This window comes from Callithrix jacchus, chromosome 13 (assembly GCF_049354715.1).
Source record: "Callithrix jacchus isolate 240 chromosome 13, calJac240_pri, whole genome shotgun sequence".
Lineage (NCBI taxonomy): Eukaryota > Metazoa > Chordata > Mammalia > Primates > Cebidae > Callithrix > Callithrix jacchus.
This window is the reverse complement of record NC_133514.1, coordinates 24162142-24188789: the sequence shown is the minus strand read 5'-3', so window position 1 is coordinate 24188789 and position 26648 is coordinate 24162142. Positions and strand designations below refer to the sequence as shown.

Below are 26648 nucleotides of genomic sequence, written 5' to 3'. Positions count from 1 at the left end.
AATGGGCCACATATTTCTCAGAGGCACTTTGAAGTTTTCTTTTTCTTGTTTCTTTTCTTTCTCCAGATTGTGTCCTCTCTAATAACCTATCTTCAAGTTTGCTTATTCTTTCCTTTGTCTGTTCAAATCTTCTGATCTCCTCTATGGAACTTTTTACTTTGGTTTTATACTTTTAATTTTAGGAATTTCCATTTAGTTCTTTGATACACATACTTTCTGTCTCTTCATTGATATTGAAAGTAGCTTTTTGTATAGCATGCATTTGATCAGAAGTTGTGTTTAAACCTCTTGAGTCAGTGAGGAATTTGTTAGTTCTAATGTGTGTGTGTGTGTTTAATTTTTGAGTTTTGTACATATATGATCATGTCGTCCGCAAAGAGAGATGATTTTAATTCTTTCTTTAAAATTCAGAAGGCTTTTATTTCTTTTTCTTATCTAACTGCATTGGCAAGGACTTCCAGTACTATATTGAATAAAACTGAATTGTATGGACATCTTTTTCTTATTTCTGATTTTAAATGACAAACTGTCATTTTTCATGAGTATAATGCTAGTTCTGGTGTTTTCATATATGGCTTTTATTATGTTTAGGTAAATTCCTTCTGTATATAATGTGTTGAGAGGTTTTATCATGAAAGGGTATTGAATTTTGTCAAATGCTTTTTCTGTATCTATCAAGTTGATCATATGGTTTTTATCCTTCACTCCACTAATGTGAAATATCACATTGATTAATTTGCATACGTTGAGCCATCCTTGCATCTTAGCAACGAATCACACTTGGTTAGAGTGATCCTTTTAAAATGGTGATGAATTAGAATTAGTGGCATTTTATTGAGGATTTTTGCATGTAGTTTCATCAGAGATACTAACCTGTAGCATTCTTTTCTTGTGGTGGCATTGAGTGTCTTTGGTATCAGGGTAATGCAGGTCTCATAAAATAAGTTTGGAAGCATTCCTTCTTTTTTCAAGTTTTAGAAGAGTTTGAGGATTGCTATTAATATTTTAAATGTTTCATGGAATTTATGAGCAAAGCCATCTGGCCCTAGGCTTTTTTTTGTTATAAAAGTTTTTTATTATCATTCAATCTCCTTATTTATTATTGGTATCTTCCAACTTTCTAATTCTTCTTGATTCAGTCATGGTATGTTTCATATTTCTTGCAATTAATCCAGTTTTGCTAGGTTACCTAAATATTTGATGTGTAGTTCACAGTAGCTCCTTATGACCTTTTTAACTTCTGAGGTATCCACTATAATATATTTTCTTTCATTTCTCACTTTTTTGAGTCTAACTAGACTATCATTATTATAAGTGGAGTATTGAAGTAGTCTCATATTATTGTTTTTCTGTCTATTACTCACTTCAGATCTAACAATATTTGCTTTATATTTTTAGGTGTTCTGATGTTGGATGTATATACATTATTATATCTTCCTGCTGATTTGAGGCTTTCATCATTATATAATTTTTTCATCCCTAGTAACAGTTTTTGAAGAAAAGTCTGTTTTTTTGTGATACAAATATAGCCACTCCTGCTTTATTTTGGTTACCAATGGCATGGAATATCTTTTTCCATTCCTTCACTGTCAGCTTATGTGTGCCTGTACCTGAAGTGAGTCTCATAGAAAGTGTATCTCTTGATCTTGTATTTTATTCATTTAGAGACTCTGTGCTTTTTGATTGGGGAGTTTAATATATTTACATTTAAATTAATTATTGTTATATAAGGACTTACTAGCACCATTTGGTTAATTGGTTAGCAGCTGTTTTGTTTCTCTCCTTCTCTCTTGTTTTCTTCTTATTATTTGATGATTTATGTAATGATTTTCCTTTTTTCTCATTATCTTTTATGTATATGTTACAGTTTTTTATGGATATCATGTTTGCATAAATATCTTGTAATTATGTTATAATCATCTACATAAATGTTAAAACCATCTACAGAAATCATGTTAACAGCCTCTACATTTCAACTTCACCCCACCCAGTCTGTGTTACTGCAGTTAGAGTTCACTTCCTTTTATAGTGCATATGTATGAACAAATTTTATGGTTATAGTCATTCTTAATATTTTTGTCTTTTAACTTTTATATTAGAGTTAACATTAGTTTATGCCCCATTATTACAGTGTTATGTTACTATGTATTTATCTATATATCTACCTTTACCTATGAGATGTATGCTTTCATATGCTTATGTATATGATACTTAGCATGTTTTTATTTTAATTTTAACAACTCTCTGAAGTTTTGCTTGTAAGGAAGGTTTAGTGGTGATTAATTCCATCAGTTTTTGTTGTCTGGGAAACATTTTGTCTCTCTTTCATTTTAAAAGGATAGCTTTTCTAGGTATAGTACTTTTGGTGGGCAGGTTTTTTTTTCATTCAGTACTTTGAATATATCATCCCACTCTCTCTTGGACTGGCTCCCTCTTTCTCTGGAGAAATCCAATGATAATCTTATGGAGGTTTCTTTCTATGTGAGGAGTTGCTTTTCTCTTGCTGCTTTCAAAATTTTCTTTGTCTTTGACTTTTGCCAATTTTATTATATGTATTGGTGTAAACCTCTTTATATTCAACTTGTGTGGGATCCTTTGGGCTTCTTGAATCTGAATGTCTGTTTCTTCAGATTTGAGAAATTCTCAGTCGTTATTTCTTTCAATAAGCTTTCTGTTCTTTTCTCTCTCTTCTCCTTTGGGAACTCCATTATGCATATATTAGTTTTATTGATCATGTCACATAAATCCCATAGGTTTTCTTCACTTTTTTTTGTTTCTTCTCTGAATAATTTCAAATGATCTGCCTTTGAGTTTACTACTTCTTTCTTCTGCTTGATTGCTTTAGAAACTCTGTCAAATTTTTCATTTCAGTCATTGTATTTTTTAATTCCAGAAATTTTGTTTGGTACTTTTTTATGACTTTTATCTCTTGTTGAAGTTCTCCTTTTGCCCATGTATTGTTTCCCGGAAATGGCTGATTTATCTATTTGTGTTCCATTGCAGCTTGGTGAACTTTAAAACAATTATTTTGAATTATTTCTCTGGGAATTCGTAGATCTCCATTTATTTGAGGTTGGTTACTGAAAATGTACTGTGTTCCTTCAGCAGTTTCATGTTTCCCTTATTTTTAGTGTTTTTATAGCCTTGTGTTGGTGTGTGCATATTTGAAGAAGCAAGTATCTCTTTCAGACTTTACAGACAGCTTCAGTAAAGAAAGACCTTAGCCTGTGATGGACTTGAGGGCACTGGCTATATAAGTTTTATGGTGATGTTAGGTTCAGAGGGGCATGGCAATGCTGGTTCAGTAGGTGCACAAGGTCAGTAGTTCTTGGGTAGTACAGTGGTGCCATCTGTCAAAATTAGGGAGAGGTCAAGAGCCCCAGCATCAGGGAAGTGCAACAACATGGGTTTTGAGTGGCTCCAGCAGCTGAAGCTCACATCAGCAAAGACTGTGAGCAGTGAAGGCTGCAGGGATCCAGGACCATGGCAATGGCTAAGCCAGACAAGGGCCTCAGATGTTTTCTTGCTCTGCTTTTCTTTCTCTGGGGAAGTTGGAGCCAATGGGTTCCTCTCAGTGCTGAGCTTTTCTAGTCTGAAGAATGGAGTAATGTAAGTAAAATTATACTGTTCTTTCTATGCCTTTCTTTGCAATTATCCTCAATTTTTCTGTTTCACTGGTTGCTGCAGCTTCTTAACTGGACTCCAGAGCTCTCACAGACTTACTTTCATCTGGAGATGGTTGTAAAGTTATTTTGCATGGTGGGGGTACAACGGCTGGAACCTCCCAGTCAGCCATCTTGCTTATGTGCAGTACTTTTTATCTTCCTATGAAATATGCTGTTACAGCTAAATGGACAAATTTATTGGCATATGGTTGTTCATAATAGTCTCAGCATCATTTTAACATTTTATAATTTGTAGGAATTGATCTCTTGCTCATTTCTAATATTTGCAAGTCGTGTATGCAGTTTCTCTCTATCTTCCCATCGCTTTCTCTCTCCCTCTTCTCTATTTTAATAATGGTAACTAACGACTTATTATTTTTTTTATGTTTTCAAAGAGCCAGTTCAGGCTCTTTATTTATTATTTTTTGCTCTTTTCTGAATTTCATTTTATTGGTTTCTTCTATTATCCTTGTTATTCTCTTTTTTATTATTTGAATTCCATTTCTTCATTTTCTAGTTTACTGTGGAAGAAGCATAGACTTTCGGTATGATATCTTTCTTCTTTTCTGATATAAGAATTTAATTCTATGAATTTCTGAGCATTTTCTAAACTGTGTCACATGATTTTTAACAGTATTTTCATTTTCATACAATTCAAAAATACTTTCTAATTTCCTGTGTGATATCTTTCTTCAACCTACAGTTATTGATGATTGTTTTCTTTAATTTTCACACGTGAAGATTTTCTAGATATTTTTATCTTTACTGCTAATTTAATTCTGTTGCTAACAGAGAATGTAATGTGTTTGGTTTCAGTATAAAACATCTTTGAAAATATCTATGTACTTTGGAAAATAATGTGTACTTTGCTATTTGTGCATAGAGTATTCCATAAAAGGTGTTAAGGTCAACTTATAGGTTTGTTCAAATTTTCTCTGTCTTTATTGATTTTGTTGTCTATTTGCTCTTTAAGATAATGAGGGCTGAAATATTCAGCTATAACTGTGGACTTACCTACTTTACTTTTCAATTCCTTGGTCTTATGCTTTGCACATTTTGGTGCTATTTTTATTGTGCTCATGGACATATAGGGGTTTTATGCTCTCTTTATAAACTCGTATTTTTCATTACGGAATGTGTCTTTTTATGGCTGCTAAATTTTTTGTTCTCTCTATCCTGTCTGATATTAATATAGCCATTCTAGATTTTTTGACCATTTGTGTTTATGTACTACATTATTTTCAACTTTTTACTTTTAGCTTATGTGAATTTTCACTAATTTAGAGTTGGTTTTTTTTGTAGACAGTACATAGTTGGGACTTAATTTTAATCTAATTTATAATCTCTGCCTTTTATTTGAATCATTTAAACAACTTTCAATCTTGTTTAATGTTTTCCATTTTTTTTGTCTGTTCTTTGTTTTTTGTTGTTTTTGTTTTTGAGACAGAGTCTAGCTCTGTTGCCCAGGCTACAGTGCAGTGGGGCGATCTTGGCTCACTGCAACCTCCGTCTCCCAGGTTCAAGTGATTCTCGTGCCTCAGCCTCCCGAATAGCCGGGATTACAGGCATGCACCACCAAGCCCAGCTAATTTTTGTATTTTTAGCAGAGACAGGGTTTTTCCATGTTGGCCAGACTTGTCCTGAACTCTTGGCCTCAAGTGATCTGCCCACCTCAGCCTCCCAAAGTGCTGGGATTACAGGCATGAGCCACCATGCCCAGCCTGATTTTTTTTCTGTTATTTTTCCTGCTTTTTTAGATGCATTATAATTGTCATCAGAATAGTATTATTAAGTAAAAATAGGCAGACAAGCAAAAGTATCCCACTGTATTATGAAACAGAAACATGCAACTTACTTTTAAAATGAAATATATATGTGTGGACTGGGCATCATGGCTCATGCCTGTAATCCCAGCACTTTGGGAGGTCAAAGCGGGCAGATCACTTGAGGTCAGGAGTTCGAGACCAGCTTGGCCAACATGGTGAAACCCCATCTCTCCTAAAAATATCAAAATTAGCCAGGCATATTAATGCACACCTATAATCCCAGCTACTCATAAGGCTGAGGCATGAGAATCACTTGAACCTGGGAGGTGGAGGTTGCGGTGAGCCATGATTGCACCATTGCACTCCAGCCCCAGTGACAGAGTTAGACTCTGTCTCAAAAACAGCAACAACAACAACAACAAAGGAAATACATAATATGTGTTTAATTAGATTTATCATCTTTATTTGTTCTGCAAATTCAGAAGAAGTTATATTTCAGTTTGTTAAAAACTTTTTTATGAACTAGGTATCAAACAAAAAAAACTGATATTAGTGCAGAAAAAATAAAGAATTTGCACCTGAATGCTAATTCACCAATTTATTTACAGAAAACAGTTGGTGATTCAAAACTGTGCCTCCTAATTTTGGTTCAGTGTTGAAGGAAATAATGAAAAGTGTAATTTATATTAAATGGTGGTCACTCACTGTGTGACTTTTCAGTCTGTGTGAAGAAAAAGCAATCAATGTAAAACTCTTTTCACTAGAGTATGCTCCCTATAGTGGTATTTTCTAAGTGTTTGTAGTTCATAATTAGCTTCCTGTATGTAATGACAATAAACTCCTTCTATAATTCTGAACATTTTCTCAAGTAGCTCTCTCCGTGACATTTTTGCTACTTGAATAGACAGAATCTGTCACTTTCCCTCTGAACCTACTTTTAAAATGTGAGTTTGCTACAACTGTCCCTGCCTTGCAGAGCTGTGGGAAGAACTGCAGTTATCCAGGTGGTGGTAGGATGCATTTATATCATAAGAGAAGGTGTTGGAATATAAATCTGCCAATCAGTTACAATAAGTCAAAGCTAATATTCAACGCAACGTTTGTGTCTATTTCTCAGTCGGCTCAGAATTCTGAGGGAAAAGAAATGAGATTAATCCTTAAGCCCCAGCACATGATGCTTTGGCCAAGAGACCTTTAAAATGCACAAGTGGAACTCACACTTGGTGATCAAGATAGCATATAAAGAAAATGAAACTCTCGGGTTGGCAACTGCATTTGGTGACTGCAAGTGATTGGCTAGTTTTGTTACAGATACGTTGTGAAGTCTCAACTCACTTGAGTACAAGGAATAATGATTCTTCCTACTGTGTTGGTTAATTCACCCCATTCCTGCCTAAAGAAGGACTCTCCTAATTCTCTCTCAATTTAATCCCATAACTTTTCAACAACTTTACTTGTTAGATCAGTTTCATTTCATTCCATATAGCCTCAGTCTAGTTTGTGTTACTGAGGTATTATTGGCATATGTTTAAAGTGTGTGGTTTGATACACTTCGACAACATAAAAACATCCATGATATTCTGACCACATTGAAGAGAGTGGTGTTCATTACCTTCATTGTGGTAATAGTTTGATAGATTCATCACCCTCAAAAGTTTCTTCTTGGGCCAAGTGTGGTGGCTCATGCCTGTAATTCCAACACTTTGGGAAGCCAAGGTGGCAGGATTGTTTGAGCTCAGGAGTTTGAGACCAGCCTGGGCAACATAGTGTGATCTCATCTCTATAAAAAAAAAAATCATCCAGGCATGGCGGCATATGCCTATAGTCCCAGCTACTCTAGAGGCTGAGGTGGGATGATTGTTTGAGCTCAGGAGAATGAGGCTGCAATGAGCCATGATTGTACCACTGCACTCCTGCCTGGACCACAGAGTGAGGCCCTGTCTCAAAAATTTAAAAAAAAAAAAAATTCCTCTTGCCCCTCAAAGTTGCTTACCCCTACCCCTACCCACACCATCCTTTCCATCTACAGCATGCAGGCATTTTTTTTTTGATCTGGCTTTTTTCACAAAGCATAAATATTTCTGAGATTCATCCATGATGATGTATGTATCAATACAGGCATATCTTGTATAACTACACTTTGGTTTATTATGCTTCACAGATACTGCATTTTTACAAATTGAAAGGTTTTGGCAACCCTGCATTGAACAAGTGTATCAGCACCATTTTTTAATTGCATTTTAGGTTTTGGGGTACATGTGAAGAACATGCAAGATAGTTGCATAGGTACACACGTGGCAGTGTGATTTGCTGCCTTCCTCCCCTTCATCTGTATCTGGCATTTCTCCCCATGCTATCTCTCCCCAACTCCCCACCCCCGCTGTCCCTCCCGTATTCCTCCCAACAGACACCAGTGTGTAGTGCTCCCCTCCCTGTGTCCATGTGTTCTCATTGTTCAACACCTGCCTATGAGTGAGAACATGCGGTATTTCATTTTTTGTTCTTGTGTCAGTTTGCTGAGAATGATGGTCTCCAGGTTCATCCATGTCCCTACAAAGGACACGAACTCATCGTTTTTGATGGCTGCATAATATTCCATGGTGTATATGTGCCACATTTTCCCTGTCCAGTCTGTCATCGATGGGCATTTGAGTTGGTTCCAGGTCTTTGCTTTTGTCAACAGTGTATCGGCACTATTTTTCCACATTTGCTCACTTTATGTCTCTGTTATCATGTTTTGGTAATTCAATATTTCAAACTTTTTCATTATTAATATATCTGTTATGGTGGTCTGTGATCAAGGATCTTTCATGTTACTGTTGTAGTTATTTTAGGGAACCACAAACCACACCCATGAAAAATGGAGAACTTAATTGATACGTGTATTTTCTGACTACTCCACCAACCAGCCATCCCCGCATCTTTCTCCCTCTCCTTAGGCCTCCCTATTCCCTGAAATACAACAATATTGAAATTAGGCCAATTAATAACCCTACAATGGCCTGTTAAGTGTTCAGGTGAAAGGAAGAGACACATCTCCCATTTTAGATCAAAAGCTAGAAATAATTAAACTTAGTGAGGAAAGCATGTCGAAAGGCAAGATAGGCCAAAACTAGGCCTCTGTGTCAGTTAGCCAAGTTGAGAATACAAAGGAAAAGTTCAGAAAGGAAATTAAAAGTGCTACCTTTGTGAACACACAAAGGATAAGAAAGCAAAACAGCCTTATTGCTGAAATGGAGAAAGTTTTAGCGGTCTAGATAGATCAAACCAGCCACAACATTCTCTTAAGCCACAGCCTAATCCACAGCAACACCCTAACTCTCCTCAATTGTATGAAGGCTGAGAGAAGTGAGGAAGCTACAGAAAAAAAGTTGGAAGCTAGAGGTTGGCATGAGGTTAAAGGAAAGAAGTCATCTCCATAACAAAGTGCAAGGTAAAGAGCAGGGCTGGTATAGAAGCTACAGTAAGTTATCTAGAAGATCTAGCTATGATTATTGATGAAGGTGGCTACACTACACAACGGATTTTCAAGGTAGATGAAACAGCCTTCTATTGGAAAACAATGCCATGTAAACTTTCATGGTTAGAGAGAAGTCAATTCCTAGCTTCAAAGCTTAAAAAGACTGGTTGACTGTTTTGTTAGGGGCTATAAGAGGCTGGTGATTTTAAATTTAAGTCGGTGCTCATTGACCATTTCAAAAATTGTAGGGCCCTTAAGAAGTATACTTAAAGCTACTCTGCCTGTGCGCTTCCTGGAACAATAAAGCCTAATGAAACACACCTGTTTACAACATGGTTTGCTGAATATTTTAAGCCTAATGTTGAGACCTACTGGTCAGAAAAAAAAAAAAAAAAGATTTCTTTTTGAAATAGGGTCCCTCTGTGTTGCCCAGGCTGGTCTTGAATTCTTGGCTTCAAGCCATCCTATCCAATCTGTTTTTAGTAGGCCTGAATCTTAGTAAGCTCTAACATGTGAATGTCAGTGGCAAAATATAACCTAAACATAATCAGCTGAACCAAGAGATGGAATTGCAGTGGTAGCTGAGGTTGGCATTAGATTTTGAGTAAAATAATCTTTTAGTTATATAGACTATTAACGTGTTGGTGAGTTGAAAATTTCTTGATCCTTGTTGCCTATTTTTAGGACATTATATTGGGTTGGTGCAAAAGTAATTGTGGTTTTTGCCATTATGCAATACATCTACACATTTATTTTAAAATACATAAATATCAAAACCATGTTTCTTATTAAGAGTGTAAAGTTATATTTGGGTATCTGAAGGTATCTAAATATTAATAAATAAATGACAATAAGTTATAATAAGATATCCAAAGATTCTAAGACTATTTTTTTGAAAAGTATTTGTTTTTTCTAAAAGTTAATTTTTTCTCTCTGTGGTTTTGATTTTCATCCCATTTCACCTCAAGAACTATATAGAGGATTAACTTCTTAGTTTCCTGTGTCTTCTAATATAATCACCCTGTCACATGGTCTCACTGGCTCTTGTTAATTATAAAAGCACTAATAATAACCCTAAATTTCAGGACCTAAACCATGGGTTTAACCATAGAGGAGTGATAACTTTTAATCATAAATAGGTAGATAATAATAAATAACCTCTTCCATTTATTTAGGTTGAAGAGAGAAACTCTGCTCTGTATAGTATGAAAGGCCAAATGGGAGCCACCTGAAAATTCCCCCCGCCATCCACAGTAACAAAAGTAATATCACATCTTGGGCTGGATGGAAGGAAGCAGGGCTATGGTCCCCATCATGCCCCATTTTAATTTAAGAAGTTAGCCCACCGCAGTGTCCATGTTTTAAAGGCATGGGTCAAGGAACCACTTGGAGAACCTGTGCCTCTCATTTCCACAACTTTTGGCCATGCTGGGCCAGAGGTTCTAGCTCCTGGTAGGGAGAGGGATCCGTCTAGAAGTAGCTAGAATGAAGTTTCCACTAAATCTAAAGTTACATCTTCTCCCTTGACATTTTAAGCTTCTTATTCCAGTTAACCAAGATGCAATAAAGAAGCCCTGATTAATGAGCATACACAGTTGCTATGATATTATAGGGGTGGAGAAGACTATGTCCTGCAATCCTTTGCTAGGGGCTTTCTCTGGCCACTAAAGCATGCTTGTTCATGTTCTGGAGAAATGAACACATCCCAGGAGAAGCTGTGAACCAAAGGTGATGGAATTTGTTGAATAGATATCTCATTTTTCTCACCCTTCCTTAGCTCCAAGACACATGATCTGCACTATTTTCCAAAGTTCACAAGAAGGGTCAAGCTCCAGTTGTCCTTGCAGTTCTTTTCTTGAAAACACACTCTCGTACTCGTGATTGAGCTTCCCTCCCTTCTCTGTCTTCATTCCCTTCTCCCTTAAGCCTACCAAATAAAGTTCTTGCCCTCAAATCCTTATTTCAGTGTCTCCAGGAGTACCCAAACTAAGGCAGCGTCCTTGAAATTTGTTTTCTCTTTACGAAGCATGTTACCATTTTTAAAATACTGTTGTAGTGCCCAGCCACCATGCACACTTCAATACATGCTGGGATAACATCTTACAAAGCAGTGGTCTAATTGTTTACATGCTCATAGTCATGAATCAAAGATGCAAGAAAATATTCTGCAAATGATGCAAGAAAACATTCCTTGAGAGCACTCAAATTGTACACTAAAGTTTAAAATCTGTTTAAAACACGTATTTGCATACACACACACATATACGTATGTGTGTATAATATATATACACATATATGTATATACATAATATATCACATATATCACATATATACATATATAATATATATTATTTATCACATATATATATAATAGGCATTTTAAATTTGGGTACTTAAAAGGACAAATTTCTTTTCTTTCAGAATCTTCCCTATGTGGAAGATTCTGAGCCTTGGATCCTCGATGAGCCTGCTAATAAGGCTGTCTAAGTGGTACTCTGCATAACCCAATGGTGCCTTGCAACCTGCAGCCCAGTATCTTCTGGAATCTTCTGGGATTCTGCAGGGCACAACTGGATTTACAACAGGCATTTGTAAAATGGTTATCTGTCTCCTTAGATATTACCACCACAATACAAAATGAAATGAGCCAGCCCATGAAACTAAAGCACTTCCCTGTCCCAAAAGAAACGTTAGACTGTGGATGTTGAAGCTACTTTTATTCAATGCAGTTTTCATTGCCCTGAGGTGCTTTATCTACTGCTGGAATGTACTTACTGAATCATATTTTAAACCAGTATTCGTTCTGATTCTATATGCGCCTCAAAGTCTAAGCACATTGGAACTGGATAAAGGGCTACTGTCAAGTTCAATTTAGTTAAGATTACCTCCTCCACAATACTTCAAAGATTTTATTCACATAAATTATACAGGAGGATTAGAATATGCACTCAGTTAAAAAAGATTACTTTGCCATTCTGATGATCATGCACAATCTTATTGCTAATAAACTTCTTTGTATAGTTTCCCACACAAACAAGTAGAGTTTCTCATGGGAAATATGCTTCTGTAGTTTTTTTTTTTAAAGAAATATATACGAAGCTTTGTAGTTGTTTAAAAAAATCAACAAATAAAGCTGTACCTTAAAAGGAATAATCTACTGGAATATTACAGAAAATTAAATATCTACTAAGCCTGTTGCAAATAAATCAGCTTTTGAGGTTTCAAAAGTCATTTTTATAAGTGATTTCTATTGACCACATGATTATATGAGTAAACTTTAGAGAAGATGTTGAACATTTGCACCTCAGAGCCTAATGCAGCCTGCATTGCATATTGCCCATCTGTTTTTTTTTTCAAGTTTTTCATTTCAAATGCTTTCTCGGTTTTGTAACCACCCTCTCAATACCTCACTATTGTCTGGTACTCAACTGAATTCAAATTTTGGTGTTAACTGCCATGCCTCACCTCACAGGGAGGCTGAGATTGCAACCTCTGCATTAAAACAGGGGGCCCAGTGGATTTTCCGGAGACCCATAATTAGATGCATTTAATAATATATTTGAACATATTTTAATATATTTTTATAATGATCATATTTCTATGGTATGGGAAAGGGGTCCAATCCAGACCTCAAGAGGGGATTCCTGGATCTCTCACAAGAAAGAATTCAGAGCGAGTCCATAGTGCAAAGCAAAAGCAAGTTTATTAAGAAAGTAAAGGAATAAATGAATGGCTAGCCATAGACAGAGCAGCCCCAAGGGCTGCTGATTGCCCATTTTTATGGTTATTTCTTGATTATACGCTAAACAAAGGGTGGATTATTCATGCCTTCCCTTTTTACACCAAATAGGGTAACTTCCTGTTATTGCTATGGCATTTGTAAACTGTCATGGCAGTGGTGGGGGTGTAGCAGTGAAGATGACCAGAGATCACGCTCATCGCCATCTTGGTTTTAGCAGGTGTTGGCCTGCTTCATTACTACAACCTGTTGATCAGCAAGGTCTTTGTGACCTGTATCTTGTGCTGACCTCCTATGTCATCCTATGTCTTAGAATGCCTTAATGGGCTGAGAATGCAGCCCAGTAGATCTCAGCTTCATTATACCCAGCTTCTATTTAAGATAAAGTTGCTCTGGTTCAAACACCTCTGACGCTTATTCAGGCTGTGACATGACTGATTGTTTAAAGTTAAAACATGGCAATTTCATGATTTTTCTCCCCTTTCCCAGTTTCCTTCTTCTAGTTATTTTTTGTATTTATATTCTCTGATCTCCAAGTATGCCAGGAAGCAAGTAGACACAGGGCTAGTGTGGCAGAAAGGGAAACAGCAAGAATAGCATGCTGAAGTCCTTTCTTTCAATTAACACTCATGGGTCATGCTCTGGCAATCACTCCTGTTGACGCACAGAGGTGGCTTCACAGATGGAACTAGAGTTGAACAACTTCCTGGATAGAGCAATGTGGCTTAAAAGTGTCTGCTTTTTAAGTATTTGTTTATTTGTCTTAATGTAATGGGTAAAGATAATTCCTCATTACATGATTTACATCTGTAACCTGAGAAGAGTTAGATTTTTGACTTTAAATTGTATTTGGAACCCAATTTTAGACTGATGAAGGTATAAATGATCTAAGAGTAAAAACTTAGTGATTTAACTTGTTCAAAGTGTTTTCATTCCCTTGTGTATCTTCTCATAATCTTCTAGAGAAATTAAGTATTATTGTCCCCAGTTCACAGGAAAAAGAAACTTAAAAATGAAATTGAGGAATTTTTTGCTCAAAATCATACATTTAATTAAGTTAGCATCCAGTAGAATTAATTTTTTATTATACTACATATTTATGTGGAATAATGTCTTCTTATTTTATAATCTCTTCTACAGAATTTAATCTTAGGAAAGATCAAAACAAAAAACCTAAGCAGAACTGGAGTGCCTACCAGGTAAGGCCAGGATCTTATTCAGGTTTAGCCTGGCTATGAAAGCTCTCTCTCTCCATTTCCAGGTGTCTTAGTCCAGTTAGCATTGCTATAGCAGAATACCTGAGGCTGGGTGATTCATAAATAAGAGAGGTGTATTTTGCTTATGATTCTGGTAGCTGGAAAGTTCAAAGCTAGACAGCTGCATCTGGGGAAGGCCTCAGCTGCTTCCTCTCATGGTGGAAAGTGAAAGATGAGTGATAAGTGTAAAGAGAGAGGTGAGAGAGGAAATGACCGAGACTGTGGAAGCCAGATTCATTTTAACAACCTGCTCTTGCTTTCACAGACACAAATCAACTCCCCCAGAGTGAGAACTCACTTACTTCAGCATGAGCATCTATTTATGAGGAATCTGCCCTGCCCTGTGACCCAAACATCTCCCATCAGGCCCCACCTCCCAACACTACACAGTAGGAATCAAATTTCAACATGAGTTTTCACTGGGCCAAACCATACCAAACCAAAGCACCACGTAAAAAGCACAAAAGAGCAAGTTTTTTCTAAAGCTTCTGGAGAAAAAGCAGTTACCCTGCACAGTGTAGTTAAATTGAGTAGGTGAGACTAGAGGAAAAGCCCTATCAGATCCAGCAGTTTCAATTCTTCTATATAATTGAGGAAGAACCCCAGATGTTCTCCTCCTGACTAAGCTAGCATTGACTTGTTATAAAGAAGCTGGCGGACCATACTACCTGTCATTAAAAAGGAATTTGCCTTTTTCTCTGGATCACAAAAGGGAAAAAAGACTGCTTAATTTGCTGAAGGACATCAATTAGTGCCAATTCAAACATAAAAACAGGTGGAATCTTTAAAAATATATTCTTTGAAGCAATCATATATTAGGATACATTACCAACTCATGGAGCATTTTAAAGGATGCATTGGGTGAGGCTAAGCCAGACAATTAAAGACATCAAAGTCATACTGCACAATATTAATCAAGTTTAGCCTAAAGCTGCCTCCTTACATATTTAAGTTCTAAAGGTTTTTCTGTACATTGTGAACTCCAACAAGTGGAGGTGTTAACTGACCATAGCCCACACCTATGCTAATCACTGAGTTTTGGCCAATCAAATGTAGCCAGCTGTTGGAATGGTGTTCAAATAAGGCAAACACCAACCTGTAACAAATCCAGCTGTTTCTGTCCCTCACTTCCAATTTCTGTACATTATTTCCCCCCTCTTTTTTTTTTTTTGTCTATAAATCTTCCACCACATGGCTATGCTGGAGTCTCTCTGAATCTACTGTGATTCTGGGAGCTGCCTGATTCATGAATTGTTGATCATTCAATTAAACTCCTTCAAATTTAATTCAGCTGAAGTTTTTCTTTTAAAAGCAAGAAACCAACAGTCCTTCCTCCTTTTCCCCAGTACCACAGGGTAATTTTACTTGTCATTGTTTGATCTCAATGAATTTAATCTGATACAGCTACAGAGAAGTGCTGGAGGGGGCTAAACGCTAACATTATCACAGGAATACAAGAGTACCCCCCCAATCCGTGGTTTAGCTTTCTGTGTTTTCAGTTATCCACAGTAAATCATAGTTATTTTTGTTAATGATAAAGTATTTTGAGAGAGTCATGATACTCACATAACTTTCATTACAGTATATTGTTATAATTATTCCATTTTGTCATTAGTTATTGTTAATCTCTCACTGTGCCTAGTTTATAAACTAAACTTTATCATAGTATGTTTAGAAACAAATAAATAGTATATATAGGGTTTGGTACTATCCATGATTTCAGGCATCCACTGAGGGTCTTGGAACATATCCCCCACAGATAAAAGGGGATTACTCTTTTTTTTCTTTTTTTAAGAGGGAGTCTCACTGTGTTGCTCAGGCTGGAGTGCAGTGGCACAATCTTGGCTCACTGCAACCTCCGTCTCCTAGGTTCAAGAGATTCTCCTGCCTCAGCCCTCTGAGTAGCTGGGATTACAGGCGCCTTCCACCACACCTGGCTAATTTTTGTATTTTTAGTAGAGATGGGGTTTCACCATGTTGGCTGGACTGGTCTTGAATTCCTGATCTCAAGTGATCCACCCGCCTTAGCCTCCCAAAGTGTTGGAATTACAGGTGTGAGCCACCGTGCCCAGCCAGGATTACTCTATTTTGAGACCAAGGTTTTGCAACCTGGAATTCAGAGCACTATGCAAAAAGTTGTTGCTAAATGGAAATTGAAATTTAGTTATCTTTTCAGAACTGGGCTAGAACTTTTGGGTAAGTGATTCTACTACAGCTAGTTTTATGATTATATGGTGTACATGGTATGATCTGAAGGAATTCAAGTTCAATATCTTAAAAGTTCAAACTCGGCCAGGCACGGTGGCTCACACCTATAATCCCAGCACTTTGGGAGGCCGAGGCGGGTAGATCATGAGGTCAAGAGATCGAGACCATCCTGGTCAATATGGTGAAACCACGTCTCTACTAAAAATACAAAAATTAGCTGGGCATGGTGGTGCGTGCCTGTAATCCCAGCTACTTGGGAGGCTGAGGCAGGAGAACTGCTTGAACCCAGGAGGCGGAGGTTTCGGTGAGCTGAAATTGAGCCATTGCACTCCAGCCTGGGTAACAAGAGCAAAACTCTGTCTCAAAAAAGAGTTCAAACCCACTGCCTGTCATTGCACCATCGGGGGTTCATTCCTTTGGGAATTAGAGGCTTCTTAATCATGTAACTTTACTGCCAGAACTTGAAATTGAACTTGCTTTCTTTGAATTTTCCATCTAGGGGGTTTCGCTTCACTTTGATGCTGCCCTTTAGCCAACAGCCCTGGAGAACAAGTGTGAGACTCAGAAGAGAAGGAAGACTTCAAAGGGCCGGAAAGGAGGCTCTGGAGTTAGTGACAGGGGACTCAGAAGAAGTTGAGTAAGTTCCAGTGAAAGTCTGCTTCAGGTAGAACTTCTATACCCACCTTCTGGAACTTGAAGTACCTCTTTGTTATTTGATTGACTGTATGGCACCCTTCTTCCTAGATGTACTCAGTGACATATTTTTAAAATGGAAGAGAAATGACTTTAACATGAGGAATTGTGAGATCCCTTAGGGCATCATGAAACTAAGGAAAAAAAAGTATGTTGTCAAGTCAGCCCTGCAGTGGCTGGAGAAAGCAACCACATTTCTTTTTAACGTAATTGTACTGTCTCTGTCATTTTGTCATCAATATCAAATTAGCAAACTAATGATTACAAATGAAAAAAAAAGTCAGATCTGGAAATGTGACAGAGTAAGTGAGATAGACCAGCCAAGGTTACCTGGTACAAGGGACTTTTGATGCTAAAAATGAGATGATCCTGGGCAAATCAGGATGGTTGGCCAACCTAAGTGAGTTGCAATTTAAATAAACCCTGAGTTCTGTTCTTTGCATGAGTTGGTCTCTGCATTCAAAAGGTTTGCTCAGTTGGGAAGAATGTTTCTTTAGAGAAAATGTCATACGATGCCATTGTCCAGAAACATGCATTTGGAGCACATTTTTGGAACCTTGGTGAGAAGCATGGCAAAGATGTGACTGGCAACATAAACATACCTTTATTTTTTAGCTTCAGGTCCTGAGTGTGGTTAAGCCTCAGAGACAGCAAAGGAACAGAGAAGCTATTCTGCAGGTGATTGAGGGCAAAGAGGCACCGGAGACATGTAGACCCTGTCCATAGCAGGGCACAGCACTCGCCCCAGATACATTTCATCTACATATCTCATCCCAAACCTACTCAGTGCTTTCCCACCTCCTTTGTCCCAGAATGCCTTTCTCTTTCTTCTGCAACTGCAGGGAAAAAAAATACACTCTATTCTCCCAAGATCTTTTGAAATTCCACTTAAGGGAGAGAGTATTCCTGGCTACCTCTCTCTCCTTTAAATTCTCATGGGGTCAATTTTCTTCTGTTGGTGTTTGTCTACTGGTTGTAATGATAATTAATTTTTCATGTCTTATCTCCTCAGCTGGGTTGTGAAGAGAGAGCTGAAACAGAATTATTTCTTGTTTTTTTTTTAAATTTTCTCTGATGTGTTGCATAGCGCCTAACCCAGGTTGTCTAAGTCAGCACTATCCAATGGAAACATCAGGTGAGCCACATTTGTAATTGAAAATTTTCTAGCACATTGGAAAAAAGTAAAAAGAAACAAATGAAATTAATTCTAGTTATATATTACTTAGCCCCTATATCTAAAATATTATTTCAACATGTAATCGGTATAAAAAAATCACCTAGATATTTCTTACATTATTTTGATTCTGCCAAGTGTATTTTATACTTCAGCACCTCAATTTGGATTCGCCACAACTCTTTTTTTTTTTTTGAGACACAGTCGTTCATTCTGTCACCCAGGCTGGAGTGCAGTGGTGCAATCTCAGCTCACTGCAACCTCTGCCCCCCAGGTTCAAGTGATTCTCCTGCCTCAGCCACCTGAGTAGCTAGAACTACAGGTGCACACCACCATGCTCAGCTAATTGTTGTATTTTTAGTAGAGACGGAATTTCACCATGTTGCCCAGGATGATCTCGAACTCTTGACCTTATGATTCACCTATTTTGGCCTCCCCAAATGCTGGGATTACAGGCATGTAATCTGGGCCTGGATTTGCCACATCTGAAGTGCTCAAGAGTCACATGTGGCTAGTGGCTAGTGGCTACCATTTTGGACTGCACAGGTCTAAATGATAAGTTGAGAGAATGTACTAATGCAAACGATGGAGACTATATATGATGGAAGGAGTTTAGTATGACTTTGTAATCAATGAAAAGATACAATGAGTTTTTGAAAGGACTGCAATAAAGTGTCTTAACATAATACAAGTAGCGATTAGGGAGGTGAATTTATAGAAATCAAGAGAAAGGTTGATTTTTGTGATAAATACATGGAGGAATAGTAGCAGAACTTTGTGACTGATGGAATATAAAAAAGTAAAGAACAGAAAGGAGCAAACAATAACTTTCAGGTATTAAGCCTGAAGTACCAGGAGAATAGTAAGAAGAAAATAGGAGAGAAATACAAGCCTAAGAAAGAGATGAATTTGTTTTCCACCGTATAGTTTCAGGTGGTGATACCTTTATCTCATCCGAGACTGAATGTGGAACAAGAATGTGAGATGAGTCTTGGAAAGGAGTTTTGGGGGTTGATGTCATCAAGTTGTTTGGGCCTTAAAGATGCGTAACAACCTAGATCATGAAGATTGATGGACCTAAGTATGACTCAATAATTTAATCTTAAGAGTGCCTTAGTTAGCAAGTAAGACAAAAAGTTATCAGGATAGTAGGAGGATACCTAAGAGATCATGGAAGCCAAGGAGGAGACAGTTTCCAGAAAGAAAAAAACAAAGCAGGAGAGAGTCTGGGGCACATGAGAACTGGGAAAGGTCCACTGGATATGGTTAGGAAAAGATTTCTGGAGCAATTAGGCCCTTCGTCAAGGTTAAAGGAAAGAGAGGATTTACATTATCTGAGCTCTCTCCTAAATCCCTGGTTTTCAGTCCCTAACACAGCAGGCTAACTGACGTTTGGATTAAGAAAACTGACTTTTCCCAGCCGATAGAGTCTCAGCAGGAATCCTAGCGTGGGGTGGAGCTCAGGGCAATTCCTGGTTAACAGCCAATGTAAAGAAAACCCAGAAAGACACCAAGTGATATGATACAGGGAAATCCATAGGAAGAGCAATGTAGGATTGAAAGCCATTGCAAAACGATTATTTGTTCTCAGTTAAAAAACAAGCAGAAAAAGATGGATTAAAAGATTACTTGTCATTCATAAAGACTTGCTATATTTTTTTCCAACCATTTTTTCAATATTTTGTTGCTTGCCTTAAAGGATGGGCACATGTGGATTGTATCCAATGGGAAGTTGCCTCTAGGATTTTACACATTTTTGAAAGGGGAGCGAAGAACAGTGGTGGCCTAAAAGCTCTTAAAACTAGTGTTCTGGTCCCAGCGCGGTGGCTCATGCCTGTGATCCCAGCATTTTGGGAGTTCAAGGTGGGTGGAATCACCTGGGGTCAGGAATTCAATAGCAGCCTGGCCAACATGATGAAACCCCATCTCTACTAAAAATACAAAAAAAACAAAAACAAAAACCAAAAACCTAGGTGTGGTGGTGGGCACCTATAATCTCAGCAACTAGGGAGGCTGAGGCAGGATAATTGCTTAAACCCAGGAGGCAGAGGCTGCAGCCAGCTAAAATTATGCTATTGCATTCCAACCTTGGCAACAAGAATGAAACTCCATCTCAAAAACAAACAAACAAACAAACAAAAAATAACTAGTGCTCTGAACTCTGGTCCAACTCTTTTTCCCTTTTGAGTTGATTCAGTGAGAGCACGAGCATTAGCATCCGGTATCCAGCCATTTGAAAAAAAATTAGAGGATTTCAGCTTGTCTTTGCTAAAATGCCTTGGGAATAATAGAGTACAAATCAGAACCAGTAAGAATCCACTCCTTCAGTCTTGCTAGTTGAAGTAAATCCCTTATTTGTGGACATGAGATTTACTTTAGGTTGTATTTGGCAAGTGTGGGAGTACAGGGTGTGGAATTTATTCAGCTACAAAAGTCTCTTAAAATTCCCTGCAATTTCATAAAACCTTAAGAGTTCAGACATGCACGGATGTTTGTGAAATCTTTGGAAGATGACAACCTAAGTTACTCCATCTGCTGAAATGACTAAGCTGGATTTTCTGCTTCATTCTTAAGGGAACTTGACGAGGGATGAAAGTGAAAAGTGATGGCGGTAAACCAGGGAGGGTGAAGTAGAAAGTGGGTGAAAACCTTACTCAACTGGGAAAAAGATGCTAATTCAACTCCAGGCAGCAAGAGAAGATGCAAATGAAGATGCAAAATAGCTTAACCTTTTTCAATATTTCATTTCTAAAAATTCGATTCTATTTTCTCTTGTCTCATAGTCCATCTTAGAGATTCATACCAAAATTGTGGACATCTTAATTTTTCCGCATCTAAACACATTTTTTTTTTAAGAGACGGGGTCTCCCTATATTGCCCAGGCTGGAGTGTAGTGGCTATTCACAGGCGCGATCCCACTACTGATCAGCACGGGATTTTTGACCTCCTTCGTTTCCAACCTGGGCTGGTTCACCCTTCCTTAGGCAACCTGGTGGGCCCCTGCTCCCGGGAGGTCACCATATTGATGCCGAACTTAGTGCGGACACCCGATCGGCTTAGCGCACTACAGCCCAGAAGTCCTGGGCTCAAGCATCCTCCCACCTCAGGCTCCCGAGTAGCTGGGACTACAGGTACGTGCCACCGTGCCCGGCTAAACACATTTTTAAAGGTGAGAAATAACCAAAGTTGTGAGGCAGGATTCAGGGTTAATCAATAATTTCAAACAGGAAATGGAATATATTAAGTCAAGAACTAGTGTGTCAAGATATTCAGCAATCTTGTTAGAAAGTTGTTTGAAAGAACTTATTTTTTGCTTAGAGATGAAATAGCTTTTCTTATTCACACACATGAACACAGTGTGTTCTTGCCTCAGGAAGTGCTCCAGAGGGCAGATTAGATAAACTCAGAGATTGGTATTCTGACAAAATTGGCAGTTTCCGAATGTCAAATAGATTTGTTTATCCCAAATCATTGTGTTGTAATTTAATCACAGACTAAACAGATTTAAACACAGAGCATTTAAGTAAAAATATGTGGGGAAATAATTGCTCTTTTTCTTTTAAACCAAGTGAAAGATTTTAGATCAGATTACTAACCGTTAGAAATTAGACAAAGTATCTTGAGTCATCACTCCTTTGAACAACGCCTCCTAGCTGTGGGATTGAGGAGGCATCTGGTATTAAAAGTTCACATATATCATTTGCCTTCCTGTCATTAATGGTAATTTGCATAAGGAGTCATTTGTTTAACTGTGAAAATAAGTTTACATTGACAGTCTCTATTACCTAAGCCATTTAGTCTATTGGAGAATGCCTTCATAATCATGGTGCTGTTTAAACGTTCCAGTTTTTTTGTTTGTTTGTTTTTGTCTTTGAGACGAAGTCTTACACTGTCACCCAGGCTTGAGTGCAGCAGTGCCGGCTCACTGCAACCTCCGCTTCCTGGGCTCAAGAGATTCTCCTGCCTCAGCCTCCTCAGTAGATGGGATTACAGGCGTCTGCCACTGCCCACAGCTAATTTTTGTATTTTTAGTACAGAAGGGGTTTCACCATGTTGGCCAGGCTGGTCTCGAACTCCTGACCTCAGGTGATCCTCCCACCTTGGCTTCCCAAAGTGCTGGGATTACAGGCATGAGCACCCAGCCTACACTTCCAGTTTTTCATGAAATCCATGGATAGCTTCCTGAGGTACATGAACTCTGGAAACAGTAATTGAGATTTTGTGTGTGTGCTGGCTTCTGGAATGATGCCCCACACGATTTATTAGAATATCTTGGGGAAATATGTCTTGAAGTTAAGATTTAGAATATCACATTAAAACTGTATAGGTACTGTGAGGCAGCAATGCGAATCTGGCACTTTGCTAAAGTTATTACTAATAGGTGGATTAAAGGGACATTTACCCCAATACTAAGCAAAGTAAGGTGGACCTTTCTGTCAAACAAAAATAGTAATAGGCCGGGTGTGGTGGCTCAAGCCTGTAATTCTCAGCACTTTGGGAGGCTGAGTGGGGAGGATCATTTGAACCCAGGAGGTCGAGGGTACAGTAAGCTACGATCATGTCACTACCCTCCAGCCTGGGCGACAGAGTGAGAGACCCTGTCACTAAAAACAAACCACACACACACACACACACACTGTTCAATTCAGTGTGTGTTTTGCTTCGTTTTGGATTAAAATTAACAGGCTTTCACATTGTGACTTTGAGACTCCTAAAGTAAATAATAGCACAGGGGGAGAAACCCTGATTGTGTAACTTCTGCCCTCGCTCCCCTGGAAATGTCATTTCCTAAAAACCCATCTCCAAACAATCGTGGCTACCTATTGACGTCACTGGAGTCTTCCAAAATAGCAACTGCACATTATTTATCAACGTTTAGGTTGTATTTGACAAAGCACATCCATCTGGGCTTATATTTATCATTACTATTTTATTTTATTTTCTGATTTCCAAAATCTTTCTAGAATTAAAAGTAAACGCGGGACGAAACCCCCACTAAGAACTCTGCTTAGAAGATTTGGAAATGCCCAAATCTTGAGGTTTGGTCCTCCCAGGAAAGCATGAATTTTGTCCTCGTGCGCAGCCCCGCTTCCCGGTCCGCACCCACCGGCCTAGCCTCGGGCTAACGCCCGCGCACGTGTGCCCAACTCCTGGCGAACCTCGCGGAGCGGCGGCCGGACACCGCCCACCCCGGCGATTGGCCAGCGCGGCCGGGCCCGGCGGGAGGCGGGCTCAGGGTCGCGGTCCTGGAGCGCGGGGGAGGCTGGAGGAGGCGGCCCAGCCCGGCCCCGCGCCCCGCCCCCGCCCCGGGCGGCTACACAGAGGGGCGCCCACGTGCCCAGCCCGCCTTCTGCAGCGCGGCCAGCGGGTGCTTCTCTTCGCGGGACCAGCGAGGCAGAGGCCGCTCTTCCAGCCTCCCCCAGCCGCGGGCCCCGGACGCGCTCCAGCTGCCAGTCCACTGCAGCCTTCTCAGCGCGGCCCCAGCACAGCCCCAGTAAGTTGCCAGGTCTCCCGCCCCTCCGAGAGGCCGCGGGCGAGGGGCGGCCCGGGCACTGGGGCCGGCGGGGAAGGAACGGGGCGGGGGGTCCCGGAGCCGCGTCCAGCTGCGCGCAGCTACCCGAAGGCCGAGCTCCATCGACTCTTCCGCGGGGAGTCCCAGGACCGTGGGCTGGGGCCAAAGCCGCAGACCCTGGTCCTCCGGGGTGCGCCTCGCCCCGTCCGGTCCCTAAGCAGCCAGTCCTGCCGGGGGTCTTCGGGGACCGCTGGAACTGGGAGAGGGCATGGCACGGCGACTTCGCGGGGACCCTTGGGTCACTCTTTCCAGGGGGCCTCCGCGCACCCCTCTCTGGGTGGACGGGCTGAACCTCCCGTCCCTGCACCCTGCGGGGGTCCCTGAAGTCGTCTTCGCTCCCTTGGGGTTCTTGGTTTAAATTAGAAACCCAGCTTGGAGCACTGGAAGTCTCTCCATGTCCTGCGGGGAACCTGGTGAGTGGGCCGTCGTGGTGTTTGTACTGGGTATTTTAAAGTAAATGAGTGCCTTTTTAAATCCGTTTGAGATGGGCTGTATCTTTGAAGCCCATTTCATGAAACTGTTCTTGAGGCTTAGAGAATCTCCCTACCCATCATCCCAGAGTACCTGTCCGCCCAGAAAACTTTCTTGCCATCTTCTATTGACGCATACATCCAGTTTATGGAGTAAGGTATTGAGAGATTGTATCTTAAACTCATTTAAAAGAAATAAGCTCAGCAAAAGTCACAATTATACATAGCTTTTGAAGTGGATATAGTGTCTGGATTTCAGGAGAAAAAGTCCTCAGCCTCTTCAGTCTTGTAAATATTTATGCAAAACTGTCTAAAGCCTTTAGGTGACTAATTTTGGACCAGTAATAAGATTTATTTAGACGTTTTTGCAGAAACACTAATCCTTTTAATGAGGGGATATCGTCAGATCTTACTCAAACAAGAGCTCTCTGAATCTTGTCCAGGGCCGCCTGCGTTATAAAATTAGAATGTACGTGGCCTTGACTTGATACTTTTTCATTCTTGCCTGAGCCAGTCTTTAAAATTTAATAATTATCTCCTGCGGAAAGTGAAACATTTTGGGTTTGTAGTCTTTCTCTAGGTGTATAGGATGTGAATAGTGTATATTCATTATGTACCTTGTTAGGATTGCTTTGTAATTAGTAAATCCTTTTTTATTTTAATTGTATTGGAGAGTCACATGAAATGATCTCTCTGTGCAGAATATATGACTTTTCTCCCCTCCTTTTACCAAAAAGTTGCTAGTTGCCCGCTCTGGATGGAATCTGGGAGGCCACTGTATTGTGATTTTTCAAGTTTCCTCCCTTGGCCTGCACTTTGTTTCCATGCTGTGCCTTGATCTGGGAATGGTCATCTACCTTAAGGCATTTTAATCTTTTAGGGTGTGCCCTGGCCTTGGAGACCAGAGTAAAGCGCTGTGGTATCTGCAGAGATCCAATTTGCGGAATCCTTGGCCTCCTAAGCGGTGGACACAGCCCTTTTCATTCCAGAATCTCCCCTGTCACTGGGCTTTGGAGCCTGTGAAGGCACATAGAAGCTAGCAGGGGAGCTGTGGCAGTTTAAAAAGCTTGAGCATACCTTGGAGTTTTTCGTCTTGTATTCCCTTAGATCTTTGCCATGTGAACATGTGTGCCTGAAGAATTTTAAAGTTCAGGTTTCTTGCTTTGCGCTGCAAACACCTTTGCAGAGTGGAAGTGCCTTGTCTCAAGTGTAGGTGGTCTACCTTCTGTTTTCTTTTCAGACCTCCTGGCTTAAGCTGTTGTTTCTCCTGGTGGTTCTGGCCAAACCCAGAGCCCTCGTTATGGCTATTTCTTCTCTTTTCAGTCCTACCTTTTCAAATGGTTTTTCCCTCATGGTTGTCCTCTGGCGACTTCCCTATTTAGCCTAGTAGCTAGCCTCTGTCTTCTGTTTTATTTTTCCCTCTCTCCCTCCCTCTCTCTCCGTTTCCCTGGGTCTCTCTCCCTCTCTCTCCCCCTTTCCCTCCCTCTCTCTCTCCCTCTTCCTTCCCTCTCTCTCCCTCTTCCCTCCCTTCTCTCTCCCCTTCACTCTCTGTGTGTTCAGAGCCATCTGCTGGTTTTTTAGGTGCCCTTTGGTGAACAACTTGCAGAATCTTAAAAACACCTTCATGTTGCTGTTTGCTTTATTTCCCCAATCGTGTAGATATGAACACATTGATTTTGAAGACTCTTATAAACTACCTAATAGATGCCAAATATTTAGAACAAAAGCAAAAAACTTTAGTGGAATATATTTCTAAATAGTCACGTGTTTAGTATTGGGTGCATGATTTCAATGCTTGGTCATCCAACTGAATCCTGAAAAACTCAGTTAAATAAGATTTCACTTAAGTGATAGCACTTGTCTAAATGGGTTTGAAAATGGAAGTCGTCAACTCATTACTAAACCTTTGATCTGGATATTCAAAACCATATAGATACAGCCTTGAATGACAACAGAAAACGAATGCAACTGTTCTTGTCATTGTCTTCCATTTTAATAACTTCATTTTAGTACCTAATACAGTATCTGTCACATAACACATACTTAGTATGTCTTTATTGTTGAGTGAATGCTACTGATTTCAACAGTTTGAGAAAAGATGTTTTATCTGTCTTCAAATGTATTTATTCCTTAATTGAAAACTTACTGAGTTTCTACTCCGTACACTGGAAAATCAAAAAACTAATGTGTAGCTCCAGTTTCAGAGGGATTCTATAATTGTGTTTACTTTTGGTGAACTCCACTGATGGATTTTAAGAGTAGCTTTTTATTTTGCTCTACTATATTAAAAAATACCACCACTTCTAAGCAGGTGATTTCAGAACTGCCTGTGCCACAAAGCAAGTAATTTACATGCTCTCTAATACATGAAGATGATGCTACTATTTCATCATTAAAAGCACATATGCTGGACACTTATTTCACTGGTAGTAACACATTTGTCCTCAATCCTCTTCTATTTTGCTTTTATTTGACTCTCTGGCTCTTGTTTTAGAAGTGGTGTCTGTGGCTATGGAAATGTTGTGGATGACATTGACAAAACCCAGCCAATTCAGGCAGATCACTTGAGGCCAAGAGTTTGAGACCAGCCTAGCCAACATGATGAAACCCTGTTTCTACTAAAAATATAAAAATTGGGTTAATAA

The 26648-nt window shown here is 39.3% G+C and overlaps 2 protein-coding genes across 10 annotated transcripts in view; both read left to right on the top strand.

The window, feature by feature from the left end:
* LOC128929422 (uncharacterized) overlaps positions 1–23057 on the top strand; it is a 110403-nt gene extending 87346 nt beyond the window's left edge. Inside the window, exons 4-7 of one of the 8 annotated variants that reach the window (XR_013525565.1) lie at positions 13771–13829; positions 16594–16731; positions 17875–17922; positions 22926–23057. Coding sequence is in view for 2 of the 8 variants with exons in the window: in XM_054243796.2 (XP_054099771.1) it covers positions 13771–13829; positions 16594–16626 (92 nt within the window). In the remaining 6 variants the exon portion in view is untranslated. Of the gene's footprint in view, positions 1–13770; positions 13830–16593; positions 17923–22925 lie in introns of those variants that run through there. The other 7 variants (XR_013525563.1, XR_013525568.1, XR_013525566.1 and 4 more) reach the window with 7 other exon arrangements.
* A 249-nt stretch (positions 23058–23306) lies between these two features.
* SLC7A2 (solute carrier family 7 member 2) overlaps positions 23307–26648 on the top strand; it is a 71676-nt gene continuing 68334 nt past the window's right edge. For both annotated transcript variants that reach the window (XM_008979229.5, XM_008979227.5), the window contains exon 1: positions 23307–23455. The gene's annotated coding sequence lies outside the window, so the exon portion shown is untranslated. The remainder of the gene's footprint in view (positions 23456–26648) is intronic.